General features: G+C 36.4%; 1 protein-coding gene across 2 annotated transcripts in view; it reads right to left on the bottom strand.

Moving 5' to 3' along the window:
• Positions 1–523: 523 nt before the first annotated feature.
• ERLEC1 (endoplasmic reticulum lectin 1) overlaps positions 524–23,473 on the bottom strand; it is a 31,159-nt gene continuing 8,209 nt past the window's right edge. Inside the window, exons 4-14 of one of the 2 annotated variants that reach the window (XM_019420820.2) lie at positions 22,525–22,602; positions 22,326–22,389; positions 21,786–21,820; positions 19,290–19,513; positions 19,068–19,197; positions 11,666–11,827; positions 10,756–10,815; positions 6,721–6,845; positions 4,914–4,991; positions 3,918–3,993; positions 524–1,411 (exon numbers count right to left, since the gene is read on the bottom strand). In XM_019420820.2, coding sequence (XP_019276365.1) covers positions 1,340–1,411; positions 3,918–3,993; positions 4,914–4,991; positions 6,721–6,845; positions 10,756–10,815; positions 11,666–11,827; positions 19,068–19,197; positions 19,290–19,513; positions 21,786–21,820; positions 22,326–22,389; positions 22,525–22,602 — 1,104 coding nt within the window. In that variant the 3' untranslated portion in view covers positions 524–1,339. The remainder of the gene's footprint in view (positions 1,412–3,917; positions 3,994–4,913; positions 4,992–6,720; positions 6,846–10,755; positions 10,816–11,665; positions 11,828–19,067; positions 19,198–19,289; positions 19,514–21,785; positions 21,821–22,325; positions 22,390–22,524; positions 22,603–23,473) is intronic. The other variant, XM_019420909.2, reaches the window with a different exon arrangement.

Raw genomic sequence — 23,473 nt, 5'->3', positions numbered from 1 at the left:
ATTTTGACGGCTGTGGTCTCTGATCTTATTCTATTAATAGGAGACAAGAGTGATATTAGGAAATAAATGAACTCTTACTGGGAACCTGGTGTCTAGTACTGGGCCCGAGGTTTTACATACAGTAAAATGAATGCACTCTGCAACCCCCTCTGGAAGGACGCAGTCTCTCTACCAAAGAGGAAGTGAGTCTCAAAGAGGTTAACTGATTGGTGCAGGATCATATAGCTAGTAAGCTAGAGAGTATGTGGACTTCAGTTTGAGTGCAAAGTGTGTGCTTTTTCTCTATGTGTGCTGCTTCATGTGAAAATCTACAAACAGCCCTGCAATAATCAATTGCATTAACCATTTCTCAAATTAAAATATCTTTCTCCAGAACTACTGAAAAGGAGGAAAAGTATCTTATAGCTACTTTTCTTTCCTTATTTAGATATGTACATCCAAAATACAATGAGATAATGTGTGCAACATGGGGATGGAGAAAATAGAGGAAATGAGTAATCTGCCATTGACTACATGACAACACTGCTTGGGAACATTTTATTCACTTTAAAATAAATATTATGCTGTGAAACTGTCCAGAACTAAAATTTGTAGTATACAGTAGGCAAATACAAAGGATGGCCAGCACAGTGCGTTTTGTTGGGAGTAAACCATTCTAAGTCAAAAGAGAAGGATCTCTGACTGTCTATACCAGGTACACACCTTGGGGGGAAAAGAAACAGATAAAAGTTCCGAGAGCAACAATCTATTACAAATAAGAGTTTCTTGAGATTAACAGAGATGAAGAAAACTTAAATGTTGTGAGGCTCTACTATGTGCCCAGTTTCTAGTCTAACACCTGGTAGTTGCTAAATAAAAATTTGTGGAAAGGATTTCAGGCACTAGAATTTACATATTTTACATGGTCTCCCATTTAAACAACGTACTATCAATTTCTTTCTTCATTATCTTTAGTTCATTAACTAGTTATATATACTATAATTTACATAATAAATCTATTATTTAAAAACTTTCAATAGGCACAACAATTATGACATTTCATTAGGCTGGACTCTAAACTGCTTGGATGAGATTTATTTTGGAATCACATTATCCAAGCAAAAAACACAATCGGATCATAAGACATGACAAAAATGAAAGAAATGAGACAACTATCTGCCTTAAGAAGTTTATCCATAACCTCTTATATACACATTTATATTCACAAAGTGGTTGAGAGTCCTTTTATATGATCCTTTAGATGAGATCCAATGGCTGAGAACTCTATAATGAGACACATACATGGTCAGACAGAAATCATCATGACTGTCAATGATCTTTCTCCAAACTTTATTATCCTTTAGTTGGGGAGAGAAAGAAGTCCATTTTCATCTGCTGTATCTAAGATTTTACAGATCACTGGAGATTCAACCTAAAGAACAAAAATAAGAAAACCATTAAAAAGTTGTTTAACTGAATACTTACTTTATTCGGTAGTCTTTTGCTATGTGAATCCATGTATATAAAGGTGTTAAATGTATATTCACAGAAGTATAATATTTTTCCAAAATTGATTAATAATATCAACCCATAAATACACAAAGCTCAATGAACTCTGACTAGGAAGAATACACAGAAAGCTAGTTAGGCATCACATAACCAAAGGTAGGACCATAAAACTTCTAGAAAGAAATACAGCATAATATTTTCATGACTTTTGGGTGGCAATGTTTTCTCAGAACAAAATAAAGCATTTGCCATAAAAGAGAAAAAGTGGATAAAATAAACTTTATCAAATAAACCAACTTCTGCTCATCAAAAGACATTAAGAAAATAAACAGGCAAGCCACAGATTGAGGAAAAGAATGTGCACTATAAACAAAGACCTCATACCCAGAATATATTTGAACTCCTAGAAAAAAGAAGATAAACAATAACAATAAAAATGGGTAAAAGACAGACAGATGACAGACTCTCCTTGACCAAACTAAGGTTAGGCTCCCCCGGTCCCTTTTCGTAGGCTTCTTTTTGTACTTGTGCCCTGTCTTGGGCCTGCTGAGTCCAGCTGTAGTAAGAATCAGTGTGGAGAGAACCCCACACTCTCAACATCTAATCATCCTCCGTATCTGATCAAATTCTTAGTCTCTCACATTTGATGGCTGGTCATCCTGGCCTATCTTCAGCAATAATCCTATCAAGTCAGTTTATGTTGATCTCTCCTCTTAGTAATTTTCCATCCATTGAAACTCCTCTCCTCCACGTTCTGTTTGGCTGTATATCCTGAGCTGTCTTTGCTGTAAGTGGAGTTAAGCTGGATCTCTCTTCCCTACTATAGTCTTGACACTTACTGCCAATAGTCCTGAATAAAGACTGTTTGAGTAAGTGTCAGAATTTTTCTTTAAAAAGACTTGGCTAGACATTTCACAAAAGATCACATGAAAAGGTGCTTGCCACCATTTTCCATATGGGAAATGCATATTAAAATGACTAAAATGGCTAAATATAAAAGAGATTGAAAATACCAAATGTTTTTGTTTTTTGCATGTAGCTTTTTTTGGGAGGGGTATTTTTATTTAATTTATTTTTTAAATTTACACCCAAGTTAGTTAGCATATAGTGCAACAATAATTTCAGGAGTAGATTCCTTAATGCCCCTTACCCATTTAGCCACGCCCCCTCCCACAACCCCTCCAGGAACTCTCTATTTGTTCTCCATATTTAAGAGTCTCTTATGTTTTGTCCTCCTCCCTGTTTTTATATTATTTTTGCTTCTCTTCCCTTATGTTCACCTGTTTTGTATCTTAAAGTCCTCATAGGAGTGAAGTCATATGATATTTGTCTTTCTCTAATTTCGCTTAGAATAATACCCTCTTAGTTCCATCCACGTAGTTGCAAATGACAAGATTTCATTGATTGCTGAGTAATACTCCATTGTGTGTGTGTGTATACCACATCTTCTTTATATATATATATGTATATATATATCACCTCTTCTTTATCCGTTCATCCATCGATGGACATTTGGGCTCTTTCCATACTTTGGCTATTGTCGATAGCGCTGCTATAAATAGTGGGGTGCATGTGCCCCTTCAAAACAGCACACCTGTATCCCTTGGATAAATACCTAGTAGTGCAAGGACTGGGTCGTAGGGTAGTTCTATTTTTACCAAATGTTGATAAGGATGTGGAGCAGCTGGATTCTCACACACTACTGGTATGAGTGTAAAACGGTACAGCCATTTGGACAGCTATTCGGTAAAAGTTAAACATATATCTAATCTATGATTCAGCAATTCCACTCCTAGGTACTTACCCAAAAGAAATGAAAATACAGGATTACAAAGCAACTTGTAAAAAAATGTTCCTAGCAGCTTATTTACATGATAAAAAATGAGAACCAACCCAAATGTCTTTATAGAAGAATGGATCAGCAAATGTGATTTACTTATACAACTGACTACTATTCAGTAACAAAAAGAGAATGAAGTATTGAGTGACACGGGTGAGTCTGAAAAACAAGCCAAGTCAAAGAGGGCAGGCATAAAAAACTATATACTATATGGTCCCATTCGTAGGGAATAAAAAACCAGGCAAAACTGCCCTAGAGTGTGAGAAATCAGAAAGGGGTATCTTTGGGGGTTGAGGGGTATTAACATAAAAGGGCTATAAAATTTTTTTCTGCAGTGATAAGATACCTTGTTTGGGGTGATAATTATATAGGTATATAAAATTATCAAAATGTATCAAACTCAGCACTTAAGATCTTTGCATTTTATTTTATGTAAATTGCACTTTAATAAAAAAGATTTTAGGTTTTACAGAGATAGCATGGGGATTATATTAAATTTTGGACATCACTAAAGGTCCTTTCTAGACTTAATGCTAAAAATCGAAACATGTTCCCAAACTGAATTCCTGAGTATTATTTTTTTACTTACCCCAAGGATATACTGACAGGAGTGAGGCTCTAGCATATATACAGTAACAGCATGAGGAGAATCTGATTCTTTACACCTAAAACAGAGAGTACTTTAAAGTACTGGCCCAAACCATACAAAAGTATTTTTGTTTTCCTCTTAAGCTATAAAAAACTTATCTCCTGTATAATTTAATATAATACTGATATCATTTAACAATCATAACTTACAAATAAATAATTATATTAAAATAATTTTTATATTTTATTTTTAAAAATGATTTTAAGTTTATTTGTTTTGAGAGAGGGAGAGAGAGTGCATGCATGCACGCAAGCGGGGTAAGGGCAGTGAGAGAAGATGAGAGAATCCCAAGCAGGCTCCTCACCATCAGCCACACGGGGCTTGAAGCCACGAACCATGAGATCATGACTTGAGCCAAAATCAAGAGATGGACACTCAACTGACTGAGCCATCTTTTTCTTTCTCTATCTTTTAAAGTTTCTTTCTCTCCTTCTCTCTCTCTTAAGTAATCTCTATACCCAGTGTGGAGCTCGGACTCACAACGCCAAAGTCAAGAGAGTGGCATGTTCTTTTGACTGAGCCAGCCAGGCACCTTAATTAATATTTTAGAATAAAGTAATAATTTTTTAAACATGTTTACTTAGTTTTGAGAGAGAGAGAGAGAGAGGCAGAGTGTGAGCCAGGGAAGGGCACAGAGATTGGGAGACACAGAATCCAAAGTGGGCTCCAGGCTCTGAGCTGTCAGCACAGAGCACAGTTTGGGGCTCGAACTCAAACCACAAGATCATGACCTGAACCGAAGTCGGATGCTCAACCTACTGAGCCACCCAGGCGCCCCAGAATAAAGCATTATTTTCATATTACATTAATCCATATTATTATGCAGAAATATAATTGTGTTTATTCACAATTATATTTCCTATTTATGTAGACTTTTGGACACTGGATACAGATTAAAGAGAAAAGCATAAAGCACAAGTTGATGGTCCAACTTACTTTAGTTTTACAGTCACCTGTCTTGGTTTGTCAGTTATATCACAAATATCTCCATTCCCATAAAAATGTGACACCATCCTAAATCAGAGAAACATACAAGTTCATTCATTCAGAGTAAGTGTCATGTGGGCTGGTGGTGATGAGAAGATGGTTAGGGGGATCAGTTTTGCATTAGTTATAAAATATTTTTAGGGTCATGTTACAGAGAAAATGTTTCAGATTCTGTAAGGAGACTATAAAACTGAGATATTTCAGAGTGATTTACCTGATAAGAGTAATCTTCAATTTGCATATTATCTACCTGTATACAAACAGTTAAGGTTAAATTGCTTTTTAAAAAGTCTTTTTGAAGTTAACCATTTCCTCAGCCCTGTATATTGTTTACTTTGTGGAACAATTTTCTCTCCTTCCCATCCTTCAGCACTTTTTGGTCAGCCCCAAAAGTCAGCACATTCTGTTTTTTTCTTTTTCATTGTTTATTTATTTTTGAGAGAGAGAGAGAGCAAGCAAGAGAGGGGCAGAGAGAGAGGGAGACAGAGGCTCTGAAGTGGGCGCTGTACCATCAGCACAGAGCCTGATGTGGGACTGGAACCCACACACTGAGATCATGACCTGAGCTGAAGCCGGACGCTTAACTGACTGAGCTATCCAGACACCCCAAACTTTTTTTTTTTTTTTTAAGATTTTATTTTTAAGTAATCTCTATACCCAATGTGTGGCTCAAACTCACAACCCCAAGATCAAGAGTCTTGTGCTCCACCAGCTAAGCCATCCAGGTGCCCCAAAGTCAGCACATTCTAAAAATAGTCTCTCAATACCATGTTGCTAGGACGGACAAACTTAATGCCCAATAAAGAGAAAAGAATGGATAATTTAAAACTTGCCAGGCAAGAGACTACAAGGAAAACTTAAGCTTAGCTATTCTTGAGAAATAAGAGATTAATTTATTTCTGCTATAACAAGATATACCTATATAACTCAGAGAAGATGTGAGGTAGTTTTGTAAAAAGCCACTGTTTATTTTCAACCATAACCTCACAAAGGTAAAGTAACAAAGGAACATGCTAGCAGATATTTATTTTTTATTTATTTTTATTTATTTTGAGAGAAAGAGAGCACATGTGAGTGGGGAAGGAGCAGACAGAGGGAGAGAATCCCAAGCAGGCTCTGTTGGGGGGGGGAGGGAGGGAGCCTGAAGTGGGGCTCAAACTCATGAGCCTGTGAGATCATGACCTGAGCTGAAACTAAGAGACATTTAACCAACTGAAGCATCCAGGTGCCCCTGGAGTATATTTAAGTACAATTAACTAACTTAAAGAGGTAAATTATACATTAAAAAGGGAAATGCTTTATAATAACAGTCTGAGACTTAATATGTGGAATTGAGCCACTGTGTCCATCACCACCGCCACCACTCTCATTACCATGCCACCACCACTGCTAAAGGCAGCAGCCAAAATTTATGGCATGCTCTTTGCAGGTATAATGTGTTACCTAAATGACCGTGTTTAAATGTCGTAACAATCCTATGAGGCAAATACTAGCAGACAAGAAGAGTGAGATTTAACAAGATTATGTAATCTGCCCAAGGCAGTAAGTGAAGAGCCAGTATTTGAATCCAGGGCTCCCCATTTCTGAAACTGTGTTCTTAACTATTACCTTAGGAAAAGAAAACTAATTTAAAAGATGTCCCTTAAAAAAACTGACCAGAGATTTTACCTAAGTGTTTCAATTTTATGTTTTTCAATATTCTGAGTTTTAAATATTCTACTAATCAGATCCAAGGACAAATAAAGTTAATCTTTACCTGACTGTCTGGGTACCATCATCTTGAAGGTGATAGGCTCTGGCAGTATTCTTCTTAGCCCATTCAATATGCTCTTCTTGGTTCCATGTCCCCACAACCACAGAGGTTTTCCCACTATCCTTGTCCTGATATATGAAAAATACTTGTGATAATGCATTCTTCATATTATCAAGTAGACATTTATGCTGATGGCCTGCCTGTAAGTTACAGTCCTTATCTCCACCTGCATACTGGGTGTGTGTGTTTAGATGTCAGTCAAACCTGATGAGTAGAAATCTGAGCTCACTATCTTCTTTATTCTTTGTTTCTCTGAATAATGAAACTGCTTTCTGGTCAGGCTAGCACCAAACGCAGTTATTTCTATTTCCTTCCTCTCCTACATTATTTTCCTGGGGATGTTCTTGGCTTCAGAATCTTCCTCTACATTTCCAATGCTAATATTTTACCTCCTCAACCAAGAGTTTAATCACTTATACCTAGATGATACAACTGCATACTACTGTGATTCTTTTTTCTTATTTTAAATTTTTGTGAGAGAGCACAAGCAGAAGAGGAAGAGAGAGAGGGACAGAGGATCCAAAGTAGGCTCTGCGCTGTTGACAGCAGCAAGCCTGATGTGGGACTCGAACATAAGAAGTGTGAGAGCCGAAGTTGGACAATCAACTGATGAGCCACCCAGGTGCCATGCTACTGTGATTCTTAATTAAATCTCTGGCCTGTATCTTTTACCCTGCAGCCACAATGAACCTATCTTCATCGTACTTCTACCCTTTCAAATGCCAATCTTTAAGTTATACTAGTATTCACATTATTCATTTGACATCATGCTTATTTCTGTATCAAGACTGTTCACAAACCCCCTTCCCCATTCAGATTTTATTATTTTTTTATTAAATTTTTTGCTTTATTATCTACTTATTTATTTTATTTTTTAACTTTATTTATCTGTTTTTTAAAACTTCAGATAGAGAGCGCAAGAGGAGGAGAGGAGCAAGGAAGAGAGAAAATCCCAGGCAGGCTAAATACTCAGTGTGGAGCACAACACAGGGCTCGATCCCGTGACCCTGAGATCATGACCTGAGCCAAAACCAAGAATCTGCTCCTCAACTGACTGAGCCACCCAGGTACCCCAACTTTTGTTATTTTTTTAAACAGTAACTATATACTATCTTATATGTGGATCTCCTTCCTTCTCTCTCCTTTTTCTTTCCTCTCCCCTCCCTTCCTGCCTTTCTTTTCCTTCTTTATATTTTATGCCAGGCACCATGCTGAGCACTAGCATACAAGGGATGAGTAGGATTAAAAACCCTTATAAATGGCAGATGAACTGGGCAGAGCCACTGCTACCAGCAGAGCTGACTGCTTAGTGGAAGAAAGAACCATTTAACAGTCTTTTAGCAACTGGACTATAAGTTAATAGATAGACAGGGATTGGAGCCATATGGTGAAGTGTTTAAGGAGGCTGGATATGGAACAACACTGCCTGGGTTAGAATTCTGGTTTTATCATTTACTACCTATGTGGTTTTAGGCAAGCTACTAAATTATTGCTTCTGTTTCCTCACATTGGAATAATAATACTCACCTCTGAGTGTGGTTATGAGAATTAAATGAGGTAATATGCATACTTAGAACAGTGCCTGGTATACAATGAATATTATATTCGTCAGCTACTATTATTTTTATATCTCCCAAAGATCCTAGTAGTGTCCTTCAGAAAGTTCTAAGTTATATAACCTTGGGCAAAATAAGTCTGATAAAATCTAGTGCTGGCAAGTGTATGGGGAAAAAAGCCATTGTTATTGGGAATGTCTTCCAAAATGTTCAGTATGCGTATATTTTGACCTAACAAGCACACTGCTAGAAATGTGCCTTGTGAATATGAGATACTTCATGAATATGAATGTGGTAAACTTGCAAAAGTTTACCAACAAAACTATTTATAAATGCTCACTAAAATGCTATTACAGAAAAACTGGAAACAATTCAAAGGTCTGTAGAGATCTGGGTAAATATATTGTGGGTATAGACATAATGCTCTGTAGATGCTGAGAAGAATGAGATCAGCTGTTGCTGTTGTGGAAAGATCTCCAAGACACTAACTGAAAAGAACAAATGCAGAGCAGTGTGTTTAGCAGATACCTTCTGTCTAAATACAAGGTTATACCAAATTTACATGTATGCATTTGTTTTCTTGTGGAGGGTTAACTAAGAAAACATCAAGAACAATTACTTTTAGGAAATGGGACAACGGTAGACAAGAATTTTACTATTCATTCTAAATTTGTGGTATGTATTCCTTTAATTAAAAAAAAAAAAAAGCCATCATGGAGCACCTGGGTGGCTCGGTCAGTTAAGCGACTGATGTTGATTTTGGCTCAAAGTTTGTGACATTAAGCCCCACGTTAGGCACTGCGCTGATAGTGCAGAGCCTTTTTGGGTTTCTCTCTCCCTCTCTCTCTCCCCTCTCTGGCTTATGCTTGCTCTCTCTCTCTCTCTCAAAACAAATAAACTTAAAACAAAAATAAATCCCCTCTTCACTAGCCATGCAAATTTGAAAAAAATGAATAAATTTTCTTAAAAAAACAAAAGCCGTTGCACATTATTTGGATTGTAGTTAGGCAATTTTTTTCCTATTAATAAATATTACTAAAAATAAATAAAACATTTATAAAGCAGCAAGAATAAATGGGAAGAAGAGTAAAATGGCACTTCTTAGGTTTAAGTAAAGAAAACAAATTTCCTAGTTTATAGGTGCCTCATAAACTTGGGATGATTTAAATGTGGAAGGTGAGTTGATGATCTTTCCTGGTATGGTCTGCTTTGGAAATTAAGACTGGCTCAAAACAACTCAAGAGGGCAAACACAGTATTTTGTAATTACTAGTTATTATTTCTTTGGAGGAATAAAAACAGCCTTTTATCTCCTGTCAGCGAGGTAAATATTTATTAATTAATGTTTGTCTTCAAACAGTTGCTTACAGGGGCACCTGGGTGGCTCAGTCGGTTAAGCATCCGACTTCGGCTCAGATCATGATCTCGCAGTCCGTGAGTTTGAGCCCCGCATCAGGCTCTGTGCTGACAGCTCAGAGCCTGAAGCCTGCTTCAGATTCTGTGTCTCCCTCTCTCTCTGACCCTCCCCCATTCATGCTGTCTCTCCCTGTCTCAAAAATAAAATAAACGTTAAAAAAAAAAAATTAAAAAAAAAAATTTCAAACAGTTGCTTACCAATGTACAACTATGACAGATAAATTTAATAAGGGCTGAAGTTCAGAATTTGAACAGCTTGGCTCAAATGTGGGAGAATATGCTATCTGATTTATGAAATTAGAAAAAAAGGAAGAATCAAAAGCCAATAAAACGTACTTGATTTTAAACTTAAATGATATGGTATGTTCTTTTAGCTGAGAAACTTGCTGTATTTATCCTATTTTCCTAGCCTGAGCCATAATGTACTATCTTATTATTCACTTTGTTAATTTTTTTTTTTTACTTTGTTAATTTAAAGAATTATAATTACTAATTTCTCGGTCAAAGCTAACGAGGTTAGTCACAATAGCTTATTATTCCTCCAGAGTCACAGTAATACAAGAATCTGAGCAATTAATAAACAACCTTACTTTAAGATGGTTGACTTAGTAGGGCACCTGGGTGGCTCCGTCAGTTAAGCATCCGACTTTGGCTCAGGTCATGATCTGATGGTTTGTGGGTTTGAGCCCTGTGATGGGCTCTGTGCTGACAGCTCAGAGCCTGGAGCCTGTTTTGGATTTTGTATGTGTGTGTCTCTCTCTCTGCCCCTCCCCCCCTCACACTCAGTCTCTCTCCCTCAAAAATAAATAAACATTAAAAAAAAGAAAAAAAAAGATGGCTGATTTACTTAACACCAAGTTTTCCATTTTCTAGAACTTACAGACACTTTGAAGTATTTTCATATTTAAGTCATTTCATAATTAAAATGCCATCTCCCCTCTTTTTTTTTCACAAAAGATTTTTAAAACTTTATCTAGTGGTAGAATGATATAAAGGCTATTCCATACCTCATGATACTGATGTACATGTTTGCCATAGCAGAATTCATATTTCCACCAACCAACACCCTACAAGAAAGCAAAAAGATCAAGTTAAATATAGAGAATGGGGGATTGGGGTCTGTCTCAATATTGCCACATGACAGTGATGGGAAAAAAAAATATGTATATAAACAAATATATATACACATATATATAAACATAAAAAAATGATACTAGCAACAATGTGGTTGAAAATTAAAATAAAAAAGTTACTGAGAATTACTGAGAAATAACATTATCTGGTGAAAGATGGTAACTACTTATAATGAGCATTAAGTAATGTACAGAATTGTCAAATCACTATGTTATAGCACCTGCAACTAATATAACATTGTATGTCAACTACACTTCAATAATAAAAAGAGAAATTACTGAGAAATACTAATTTAAAAAAGACAAATACAGAGTATAGCTGCTGTATTGCCTTAGTAAAATAAAATAAAATGAAAATTCCACTTAGTGTATTTCCCACTGTAACTACTAGTCTATTAAAGGCAAAATTTAACCTTTGTAGATGTTAACTCAAGTTTTAAATGTGATTGATACATAACCAAAATGCAGACCATACAATTTTTTTTATGCCATATAATCTCTGATGCCCATTCTACCAATTAACCCAAATCACACATGATTTATTTATATATATGTAATTTCTGTCAAGTAAAGGTCAAGTTTTAGCTTGTGAGTAAAGAGAACATAATGGCTACAAATTAGATTATGTAAGATGCAGAGAGAAAATGTCTATTAGGAGGCTTCCAGAATCCTGCCATTTCTCTACAGACGAAAACTTTTTTCAGTGCTGCTAATGGGTCCTGACTAATTAACATACAAGTGAAGGCTGTAAGATAAATATTTAAACCAAAGGCTCACTTCTCACCCCATGAAAGCAGTAAGAACCACTAAGGAACTCTTTTATGAGTTGGTCATCTGTCAATTTGGATATGTGGGTTGTTCCAACAGTGAGCATAGGCTGAGAACCAACAGCAATGGGTTTGTGGATTGCTGGAAATCTCTCTTCTTTGGTTGATTGCAACTCTTCCTAAAATTAAACACATATGTTTAAGGGTTTCTAACCATACTTATTTTTTTTTTCAGTTATGACTTTATTATTTTTAACTATAGGAAATTTGGAAAATAAAAGTTGTCCTCCCATTTTTAATGTGTTGTCAAAAAATGAATTTTGCAACACTTAATACAATAGAGAAAGCTCTAGACAAAGGTTATTTCCATCTACCGGTTAGGGATATGATGGCCATTCTTAACATACAGGGATAATTTCCATCTCATATGTTTTGTCTCCTTCTTTTTTTGATTTTAGCAGCTAGAATTATTCTAGTGCAAGTACCTAAGCTAAGTAGTACTCTACCTTACTAGAAATACCACAAACATATTACATACACACAAATGCAAACAAATATACACAAATGTACATCATAACCTTCCTTGTTGTTATAAAATATTGCTAATGAAACTGTAAAATTCCACAATTTTCTCGAGTACAGTTTGACGGTATATACTTTATTATGTACTTACCTATTTGTGCTTAATTAAGTGCTTACATTTGACCTGTTTCTAGAAATTTATTCTGAGTTAATGATCACCATTGATGGGTGCAAAGACTTAGCTTCAATGACATTCAGTGTGACATTCTTTACGTTAGGAAAAAATTGTGGACAACAAAAATATCCATACCAGTAAATTAATTAAATAAATTTTGGTACTTTAAGCAATGGAATATTTGAGATAATTAAAATAACACTATAGAAGATTACTTTATGACATAGTTATATAGAAATAATATACTGTTAAGTGAAAACAAGTGAAAATTTTATGTATAGATATATACACACATGTATTCAGTTTGGTCCCAATTATTATTATTATTATTAAAAAAATTTTTTTAGTATTTATTTATTTTTGATAGAGTATGAGCAGGAGAGGTGCAGAGAGAGGGAGACACAGAATCCAAAGAGGCTCCAGGCTCTGAGCTGTCAGCACAGAGCCCTTACGCGGGGCCTGAACTCATAAAATGTGAGATCATGACCTGAGTCCAAGTCAGATGCTTAACCAACTGAGCCACCCAGGAGCCCCAATTACTATCATTATTTTTTAAAGCAAGAGTGTTTAAGCTTATTTATTTATTTAGGGAGAGAGAGAGAGAGAGAGAGAGAGAGAGAGAGAGAGAGAAGGAGGGAGAGAGGGGGGAAAGAGGGGGAGAGAGAGAGCGCGCGTACGTGTGCATGCGTGAGCAGGGGAGGGGCAGAGAGAGAAGAGAGAGAGAGAGACTACCAAGCAGGATCTGTGCTGTCAGTGTGGAGCCCAACAAGGGGCCCAATCCCACGACTGAGTTCATGACCCAAGGTGACATCAAGAGTCAGACGCCCAACTAAGTGAACCACCCAGGCACCCCCAATTATTTTTTTGAATGTGTATCTGTGTATCAAAAAAAAAAAAAAATCCCCCAAAAGACTGAAAGGAAGTTCACTAAGATTTTAGCCTTTTTAAGTATTTTGATACTTACTAGATTTTGTCTCTATATTTAGTTTTGGAAAATGTAGTTACTATGGGTAAATAAAAGATAAGAAGCAGGGTAAAGAGGAGCTGAATGGGAGTAAATATGAATATTAACTATAATTATTAACATGCAACAGGACCTGGTTGTTGTCCTGAAGGACTCTGCAATTTGGTTATGGAAGATGCTCACTAAAGGGTTCAGGGAACAGCAGATTCACAGAGGTAGTAATGATTCGAACAGATTTTGATGAAGAAATGAAACATGAAGACTTCATCAAGAGAAAACTTTTAATTCTTGAAACATGAATAATTTGTGATTTATGTGAATGTCTGTATGTATTTTGTGTTTGTGTGTACCTATGCATGTGAACCTGAGGAAGACATAAGAGCAAAGATGTGGGGGCCCCTGGATGACTAAATTGGTTGGGCATATCTAACTCTTGATCTTATCTCAGGTCATGATCTCATGGTTTGTGAGATAAAGCCCTGTGTCAGGCTCTGCACTGACAGTGTGGAGCCTGGCTTGGGATTCTCTCTCTGCGCCTCCCCAGCTCATGAGTGCATTCTCTCTCTGTCAAAATAAGTAAATAAACATTTTAAAAAAGAGCAAAGATGTGGGGTGTGGCATAATATTTAAAACTGAAGAGACAGGCAGGTACTTAATGATAAAGAAAACTATGTAATGCTCTATCAACTTCTAGATTTTAGACAAAAATATGGCATGATCAGATTTTTAAGCAATACTGTAGCAGGGAAGGAATAGTAAGAATAAATCCCGAGGTGCGGAGCCACGTTAGAAGTTGAAGTAACCCAGTGCAACAGATGAAGAGAATCTAAAGGAATGACATAAGTGGGGTAGAAAGAATAGTTATGAAAGAGAATAATGAGTTAGAATCCAGAAGTAAACTATGTTTTGACTGTGAGTGGAGAGAAAATGAATCTAGATCAGGATTAAAGGAGTATACCAATTAAAACTGAATAATTTAAAAAATTAAAAAGAGTTCCAAATAAATGTATAGTGGACATGGTATCTCCTTTTCACCTGCTGTAGTTGCCATTGATCAACTATGTTTTTCTTCTTCTATCTTGGCTGGTAGGAGTCATTGGATGGTTACTCTAGAAACCAACAACCTTATCCTTTCTCTCCTCCAGTATTACAGAAGAACAAAGATTGCCAAGATGGCATCTTTACTTCTTTGAAAGGACCTTGGATTTTATGTAGACTTTCTACATTCAGAGCATTCTATGCTCCTGGCACTGTTTTAAGTGTTCAGTATTAAAAATGTAGCAGACATAGTCACTGCTCCTAAGGAGCTAAGGTCTAACAGACTAAGCTAATTACTTAGAATACATGAGACCTATAGTAAGGTTAGTGAGGAAACACATTAATAATGCACAACGAAACCTCTAGCTCAGGTAGGGGAAGAGGTAAAAAGAATAGAAGCATGACCATTTATTATTCCTTCTTGTAGACACAGCATCTACTTGCATTTCTAAGAAAAATTATTCCAATAAAAGCGATGGTGGTTTTTGTAGTAGCATTTAGAAATTCATAAAATGGACTCCTTATAGTCCAGTTATCTTCAAATTAATGCAACAACAACAAAGCCAGCAAGATAACAGCCTCTGTAAATTTACTCCCTATTAAAGGCACGATGGACGCATGCTGTCTTTCACTGGTACAAGCATTTAGCAGTAATATTTGTACCATCTATATTTGTACCATCTTTAGGCAAAGAAGATGTGAAATGGTATATAGAGACGTTAATCATTATTAAAAAATTTTTTTAATGTTTATTCATTTTTGAGAGACAAAGAGAGCATCACATAGCATGAGTGGGGGAAGGGCAGAGAGAGAGGGAGTCACAGAATCTGAAGCAGGCTCCAGGCTTTGAGCTGTCAGTCCAGAGCTTGACATAGGGCTTGAACCCATGAGCTGTGAGATCATGACCTGAGCCGAAGTCAGATGCTCAACCGACTGAGCCACCCAGGCGCCCCACACATTATTATATCCAGAGGATTCTCAACAATAGTTACCATAGCCTGACACTCATGAATACAGAGATTACACCGATGTGAAAAGCTATATTACAGAGTAGAATGGGCTTGGATATACTCACCGTAGCACAAGGGGGCACCTGTGCTATATTCACACTGAATGTTGGATGTATATGCCTAGTAATTCAGGCAGTATCACTATCGCATTAAAAGACATGCACAAAGAGATACACACATTAGATGGTCCTGTGCCCACTGCAACCCAGAAGTTATCAAACTGGTTTAGAGTCTGAGGGAGATGGTGGCAAAAATTATTACTCCATTCTTGGTTGTGTCAACATAAGTCTCTTTTCTTGCTGTCTGTACTGCTGCTGTGGTTTATGCCTTCAACTTGGACAAAGAGCCCCTACTGCAAAGAGCCTTTTTCTGCTGGCTCAGGGAATATCATGGAAAAGCTGGGTGTATGAGACTGTAAGGGCTAGATATATAGGGTAGAGTGTGTGGGCTAGAGTAATGTCACCTTGGACAAATCTGCCATGATGACCCCTCTGGTTGCCAGAAGCCTCCTGGAGGCTCCACTAATGTTTCTTCTTGTTCAACCACACCTTTAGGTACACCTATGGGGCAAAACTTCCTTCATCTGCCCTGGCGATATGACAATGATGCACACCTATTCTTTTTTTTTTTAAATCTCATTAGGACTTTATCTAGTAGGTTATCTAGCAAGTAGTTTCTCTACTCACACCTATTCCTAAACATTCTGGGCGGTCCCTCAGCATGTACTGGTAGCTTCTAGGGCTATAAAAAAGGTTTTGCAGAAGGTGGGATTGTGGAGATCTATTTGAATTGCCACAGCCCAAAAGGTTTTGTCCATAAGTCCTCTTAATACACCATTTCTTGTCAAACTGAACAACAACAACAAAAAACCAGGTACGACATGAAACCAAAATTCTTTTTTTTCTATTTTTCCTTTGTTTTAGTTTTTATTTAAATTCCAGTTAATGTACAGTGTGTTACATTAGTTTTAGGTTGAAACCAAAATTCTGCTAGCCAGATTTGAATTTTTGTTTAAAAAAGAAGAAAAATTCATTATGATAAAACTTAATCCAAATTTAAAAGGCAAACCAGGGGCACCTAGGTGGCTTAGTGAGTTAGGCATCTGACTTCAGCTCAGGTCATGATCTCACAGTTTGTGAGTTTGAGCCCTGCATGGGGCTCTCTGCTGTAGCTCAGAGCCTGCTTCAGATCCTCTGCCTGCCTCTCTGTCCCTCCCCTGCTTGTGTACCACTCTCTGTCTCTCTCTCAAAAATAAACATTAAAAGAGTAAATAAAAGGCAAACCATATGCTAAATATCAATTTAAAAAAAAGTTACATGTAATAAACTAGATTTATAGGGGCGCCTGGGTGGCTCCGTTGGTTGGGTGTCCGACTTCGGCTCAGGTCACGATCTCATGGTCCGTGAGTTCGAGCCCCGCGTTGGGCTCTGTGCTGACAGCTCAGAGCCTGGAGCCTGCTTCGGATTCAGTGTCTCCCTCTCTCTCTCTGCTCCTCCCCCATTCATGCTCTGTCTGTGTCTCAAAAATAAATAAACATTAAAAAAAAAAAAAACCTAGATTTATAAAAGAAAAGAATGTGGAAAAAAAGATCAGTTTTAAATAACTCTTTACCTACAGTATTACCTAAGGTTTTCATATACAACACGTATTCTAGGATCTAGGGTCTAAAGATCCTAAGTATTTTGAAATACTGTAGCTTTTCACTGTATTTCTTAAAAATAATTATTTATTTAAGTAATCCCTACACCCAATGTGGGGCTTAAACTCATAACGCAGAGATCAAGAATAGAATGCTCTCCTGACTGAGCCACTCAGGCGCCCCCATCTGTAGCTCTTTAAAAATACTTTTTCTCAAATGGCATATTAAAAACACTAATTAAAGGAAAGTAAGCTGGCACTTCTTCCCTGAAGAGTAATTAAAGTTGGGATTTGGAAGCATTTTGATTGAGCTGACTTTTAAGTACCTGTCCGTATTTAAATCACTATTAGGGAGAAGACCAGAAGAGAAATCCATCTCCAGTCTTTTAATTGAGCACTTTAAATCAAACACTGATTAATGTTAAGATAATTTTCCTTTCTATCAGAATGGCAGTATTCACAACCATCAGAGTCTGGCAATAATTATACAATGAGTACTCAAGAGAAAGGGAAGAAAGAGGTTTTGCAGCGGAATGTTAGTTATTAGTTAATGAAACCATTGTTAAGTACCCACAGAATACCAGGTATCACACAAGGAGCTGGAAACCCCAAAGTAATAAAGCATACCTTGTTTTCCCTTGATCTTAATGTAAGAATCATAGGAAAAACAATTTTAGCTATGTAAGTGCTATAATGTAGGACTGAATAAAATATAGGACCAAAGAAGAGGAAACAGTTATCTCTTCCTGGGGTAGTCCATTAGAAGTCCTGGCTCATTTGCTCATTTGCAAAAGAAGTGACATTGCTTCGAAAATAATAGGGAAGGTAGGATAAGGGTCATTGTGAGAGATATGAATCTGAGAGTACTTAAAACGTATTTGGCTATGTCCAATGAAGAAATGAAAAGCAAAGATAGCATAGAGCAGTGGTTAAGAGGACAGGTTCTAAAACCAGATTGTTTTGATTTTCATCTCTAATCTATCATCTGTCACTTCCCTTCTCTGAATCCCTCAATTTCCTAATCTGTTAAGGAAGATAATAATAGCAATCTTCGAGGTTGCTGTAAGCATTACACAATAGCTGTTAAGATTCAACACATGTTAATTATTGTGATTGTGGTTTAAGTTCAGGGGAAAGGTCAACGTTGAAGATGGACATTTGGAACTCGTGAGCATATTAATGGAAGTTGGTAGAGTGGGCCTGGATGAGCCCACCTAAGACTACAGACACTAAGAAGAGAAGGCAACCACAGATAGAACTGTGGTTCAACATTTTAAGGGGGCAGGAAGCAGACAAAGATTAGTTCACAGGAGAAAAGAACCAGAATCAAACAGAGAGAATGACTTCAAGTAAAGGCAGGAGAGAAAGTTCAAGCTGCAACTGTTCAGTGTTTTATGTGCTAACATCAAGTTATGCATATGTCCAGTGAATTTAGAACCAAAAGACTGCCACTGACCTTAATAAGAACACTTTTAGAAGAATGATGTTTTGATGACATATAGCAAGGAGTTGAAGAATAAATAAAGCAGTAGAAGATGCGCTGTAGTCTATTTCTTCAAGGGGCTCATCTGGTAAGGCCAGTCAACTAGCTAAAAATTAAACTTAACTATAATTAATAGGATGTCAAACTTTAAAATATGAAATCATGAGAGTGAAAGAATGATAAAACAGTTTCTGAGAAGCACTAAAATAAGGAAAATAATTAAAATCAATTAAAAAATGGAATTTAAGGGGTGTCTGGGTGGCTCAGTCGGTTGGGCGTCCGATTTCGGCTCAGGTCATGATCTTACAGTCCGTGAGTTTGAGCCCCGCATCAGGCTCTGTGCTGACAGCTCAGAGCCTGGAGCCTGCTTCGGATTCTGTGTCTCCCTCTCTCTCTGCTCCTCCCCTGCTTATGCTCTGTCTCTCTCTGTCTCAAAAATAAATAAAAACATTAAAAAAAAATGGAATTTAAAATTTTGAGTCAGAAAAATAAATTACTACTATGCTATTGGAATCATTAAAATATTGATATATGCTCTGAAATTTGGAAAAGGAAGCACCAAGAAAATACTGTTAGATAATTCTCCTACCTCTTTATTTCTCCTGAAAGGCACTCTTAGGATTTCTTCCTGCTGTTCCAATTGTCTCAGAGTGAGGGGTTTAAATGGTGATCCTGGCAGTGATTGGCAAAATATGTCATTCACAGGAGATGCTCTGAATCTATTTGGTAAGAACAAAGCATTAAAGCTAAGCCTATGCCACTTTAAAGCATGTGTGCATTTCATGTTTAAAATACTGAATCCATGTCCTACCTATATTTAGGATGATTGCACAGGAGTGGTGTCAAAATAACAACTTCATATTCACAAGTTGTAACTTCAGCTACTGAAAGAATTTCATGCTTAGATTCAGGATGACATATGTACATCACAGTACTTGATCTGGGCCGGTTCTGTTTCAAACTACAAGGTGTACCATTTCCCATTCCCACAGGATAGTAGGGTGTCATCTGACCTTCGATATTTTTAGTGGGAATCTTAAAAAAAAAAAAGAGTATAAGACAGACTTTTCATTAGAAATGGAGGTGGGGGTGAGGATGGGAGAAGCACTTTTTTTTTTTTTTTAAGTTTTTTAATGTTTATTTATTTTTGAGAGAGAGACAGAATGCAAGCTGGGGAGGAGCAGAGAGAGAGGGAGACACAGAACCTGAAGCAGGCTCCAGGCTCTGAGCTGTCAGCATAGAGTCCGATGCAGGGCTCGAACTCATGAGCTGTGAGATCATGACTTGAGCGGAAGTCAGATGCTCAACTGACTGAGCCATCCAGTGCCCCGAGAAGCACTTATTCGTAAAGGAAGAAACTACATTTTATTTATAAACCAACATTTATAAAGGTAACATTTCCATATTTTCTATATATTCTTCCTCTAACATTCTTTTGATTCCTGAATTCTTATTTGACCAAATACATATTTTCAGAGCTAGTTTACTACAGTAAAAAAGGGAAACTTTTATTTGATGCTAAAATTAAGATATTAAGTAAATGTACATTTATATAAAAGAATATAATATCTTGATTCATATGAATTGTTTTCAATAGTTGTAAAGAGACTAAGATAAAATACAGGAACTTATAATACTGGTCTAGTCAGAGCTTTCTATACTAAACTTCTAGTGAAAGGCTGTGTTACTCTTTAGATTCTAGAGATGTGAAGTCTATTTTGTCAAAAAGTGAGGCTACAGAGTAAAACACCATCTTTTAAAACAGGAACCTCAATACTGTACTCGTTCATCAATCTGCTTACTCTTTTTCCCTGTCATTAATATTAAGAGACATACTTTTCAGTGTAAACTCCTATCTCAATCTATTCAAAGCCAGTAAAGGACAAATGAAGAAATTTTCATTGAATGGAGGAATAAAACAGATTACCTCAGAAGACAAGGATTATTAAGGAGCTAGCGCCTATATTTTATTTATGTAAACCAAAGAAAAGTCCAATATAACAGGCCTAAAAAAATATTGTTAATAATATCCCCAAGCAAGCTCTTTGGAGGCAGGGAGCTCATCTTGTATCACTTTGGTACCCTGTCAGTGCCATCTCCAAAACAGGAAATAAACAAATGTTTCTAGGGACAAATATTTTGATACTTCTTGTAAGCTGTTTTCATGCTACTATCTAGAATTAGAAAATCCTGGGTTCCGAGTCAAGCTTTGAATTTACCAGCTTTCTGACTTTGACTAAATTCCAATTTTTGTCATTTGTGAAAGGAGAATAATAATACATACTCAAAGGTTGGGGGGAAAATTAAGCATTACCTCTTGTTACATGCCTGGCACAGTACCTGGCTTATAAATTGGGGCTCAATAAATGTTAGTTTTCTTCCCTTACCCTTTTCTTCCTCTTCCTTTATCATTTCACACTTTGCATTCCATCTTGCTATCCTCCAGAGCCACAGTAAATAAATATTTTATCTCAAAGGTAGTCTGCAAAATTAAAATCTTTTAAAATAGCAATGTTTTGTGTGTCTATGCTTAGCTTATCAATTCCCCCCAAAGCCACCCTTTTCAAGTTACAGGCATTCCTTTGAAGGTCTTTGCCATTTCACTTTACGTCTAATAGAAGTATCGTTATGATATGAAACCACTTCTAGAAATATCCTCTATCAATAGGTTATATAACTCTATGGGAGTGCTTAGGATTCAGAAAGCATTCCTTGAACTATAGGGGCATTTAAAAATTGTGATTAGGTACCCTAAGGAATCATTCTTTTTAAACAATCCTATTTGTCAGTCAACAATTATGCATTCACATTTGATAAACACTTATGAAGTGCCGATATTATGTTTGGCACTCTGCTTTGCATTGTGGGGTAAAGAGATAAAAGACAGTCCCTGCTTTGAAGATGCTTGCAGTCTGGTAGCTTGTGTAGTTTATCTGTTTTACCCATGGGAGGTAGAGACCAAACAAGGGCAAAAAAGCAAAAGCTCTAATTTATAATTATTTCCAATGTTAAAAACAGGGAACCACTGCTAAGCCTTGAAGTGATACACTGCTATTACGAAAAGTTTCCCAGATATATCTTTGGTAAATTTTTTTATTTTTCTATGATCTTAAAAGTAAATAAAAGTATCACAGTATAACTTTTCTCAGAAAAACCTAACATACTGAAAATTTTCTTTGACCCAATCCTTTGGGGTATGCAATAGGTAAAGAACACAAGACTAAATTCTGTCATTTAAGTTGTGTAAGTTCATGCCTCACTAATAATAGATGTTAAGAGTGAAAAAAAATCAACACTTGTCACTTGCCTCTTTTGATTTTTCTTTTTCATCTGCTTCTTGATCTGTGGAATAATATAAAAGTAAGGTAGGTGTAAAGAATGACCAGTGACTTATATATAAAATACAAATGACTTAAGTTTTCAATCACCCTTTTAATTTTAAATTTCTTTCTAAAGAAGATCCCAAACATACATATAATTTTTATCTTACAACTTTTATTTTATTTCACAATTGCAGGGATACATCTACATTTCTATTTCCATACATAACAACTATGTTAAACCAAGGAAAAGACTAACACTAACACTATATAAATGTAACATTAACGTGTATTATCTTAACAGATTTAATAGAATTGATTAATAGGTAGCAAAAAGGATACTGTTTGTTGAGGTCGAAAATAATGAAAAAATCTCTTTGAAAAAGTTTTCTAAGAGATTGTTCAGAAATTTATTTTAGTGTTTTAAAATTCATCCAGTTTCCGACAAGATCTTTTAAATTCCAATTTGAGCATATACTTTCAACCAAATTCCAGCATTACTATCAAATCACTCTGTGGAAACAAACCTTTTTCAGATAGAAGGTTCTTAGCCAGCATATTCCCAAGGTAGTACTCGTGAATATTTACTTTCTATATTTGGAAATAAAATAAAAATACAGTAAGTATTTTGCAACTGCCAAGAATATAACTTGAAAATCATCAATCTAATTACTAACATTCCCGTTTTCTAATGTTCCATACTTGATGTTTTGAAGAAAAACGTACCTGACCACTTTCTTTCTCTTCATGATATTGTCGAATGTGTTTTCCGTGACATACTTCATAAGTCCAATAAGACTCAATCTAAGAAAAATGGATGTATTTACACATACAAAAGCCACATAACTAACTCAACTGAATTACTTTCTTCTATTTTATGTAGTTGAGTACATTTCCCTCAAGATTTAGAGTAAGCTTTCATTAGGTGAAACATTATTATGCCTCAGAAAAATATGAAATTTCTGAAGCCATATTCACTGTTTTCACTAATTAGCTGTATGTGAAAACTCTGTGAAGGTCTAGAATACATGTGGGATCTGTGATAACTATTAGCCTTAGGGACTATTTTTGACATAGTCAAAAAAATAACAATTAGCATTTTTTTAAATTAAAATTGTATATTGGGGTGCCTGGGTGGCTCCAGGCTCTGAACTGACAGCACAGAGCCCAACACTGGGCTTGAACTCACAAACCATGAGATCATGACCTGAGTCTGACACTAAGCCACCCAGGCCCCCTGTGGCTAAGCCTTGTTTTAGGCATTAAGAATAGATCAGGAGTAGGGGTGCCTGGGTGGCTGAGTCGGCTGAACGTCCGACTTCAGCTCAGGTCAGATCTCATAGCTCATGAGTTCAAGCCCTGCGCTGGGTTTTGTGCTGACAGCTCGGAGCCTGGAGCCTACCTCGGATTCTGTGTCTCCCTCTCTCTCTGCCCCTAACCCACTCACATTCTGTCTCTTTCTCTCTCAAAAATAAACATTAAAAAAAATTTTTTTTAATTACAATTGTATATAAGGAAACTTTCCTTTGAACTAGAAAACGTTCAAAGCAACTTGATAAGTGACATTATTTGAAATCAGTTTTAATGGGTGTTTGCTGCATCTACTATCCAGGAATTTAAATGAACAAAATACTATTAAGCAATATGATTTGATTTACAACTAACTTAAAATTTG

This window comes from Panthera pardus, unplaced genomic scaffold (genome assembly GCF_024362965.1).
Source record: "Panthera pardus isolate Hobbes unplaced genomic scaffold, ASM2436296v1 HiC_scaffold_25, whole genome shotgun sequence".
NCBI lineage: Eukaryota > Metazoa > Chordata > Mammalia > Carnivora > Felidae > Panthera > Panthera pardus.
This window is presented reverse-complemented; position numbering and strand designations above follow the sequence as displayed.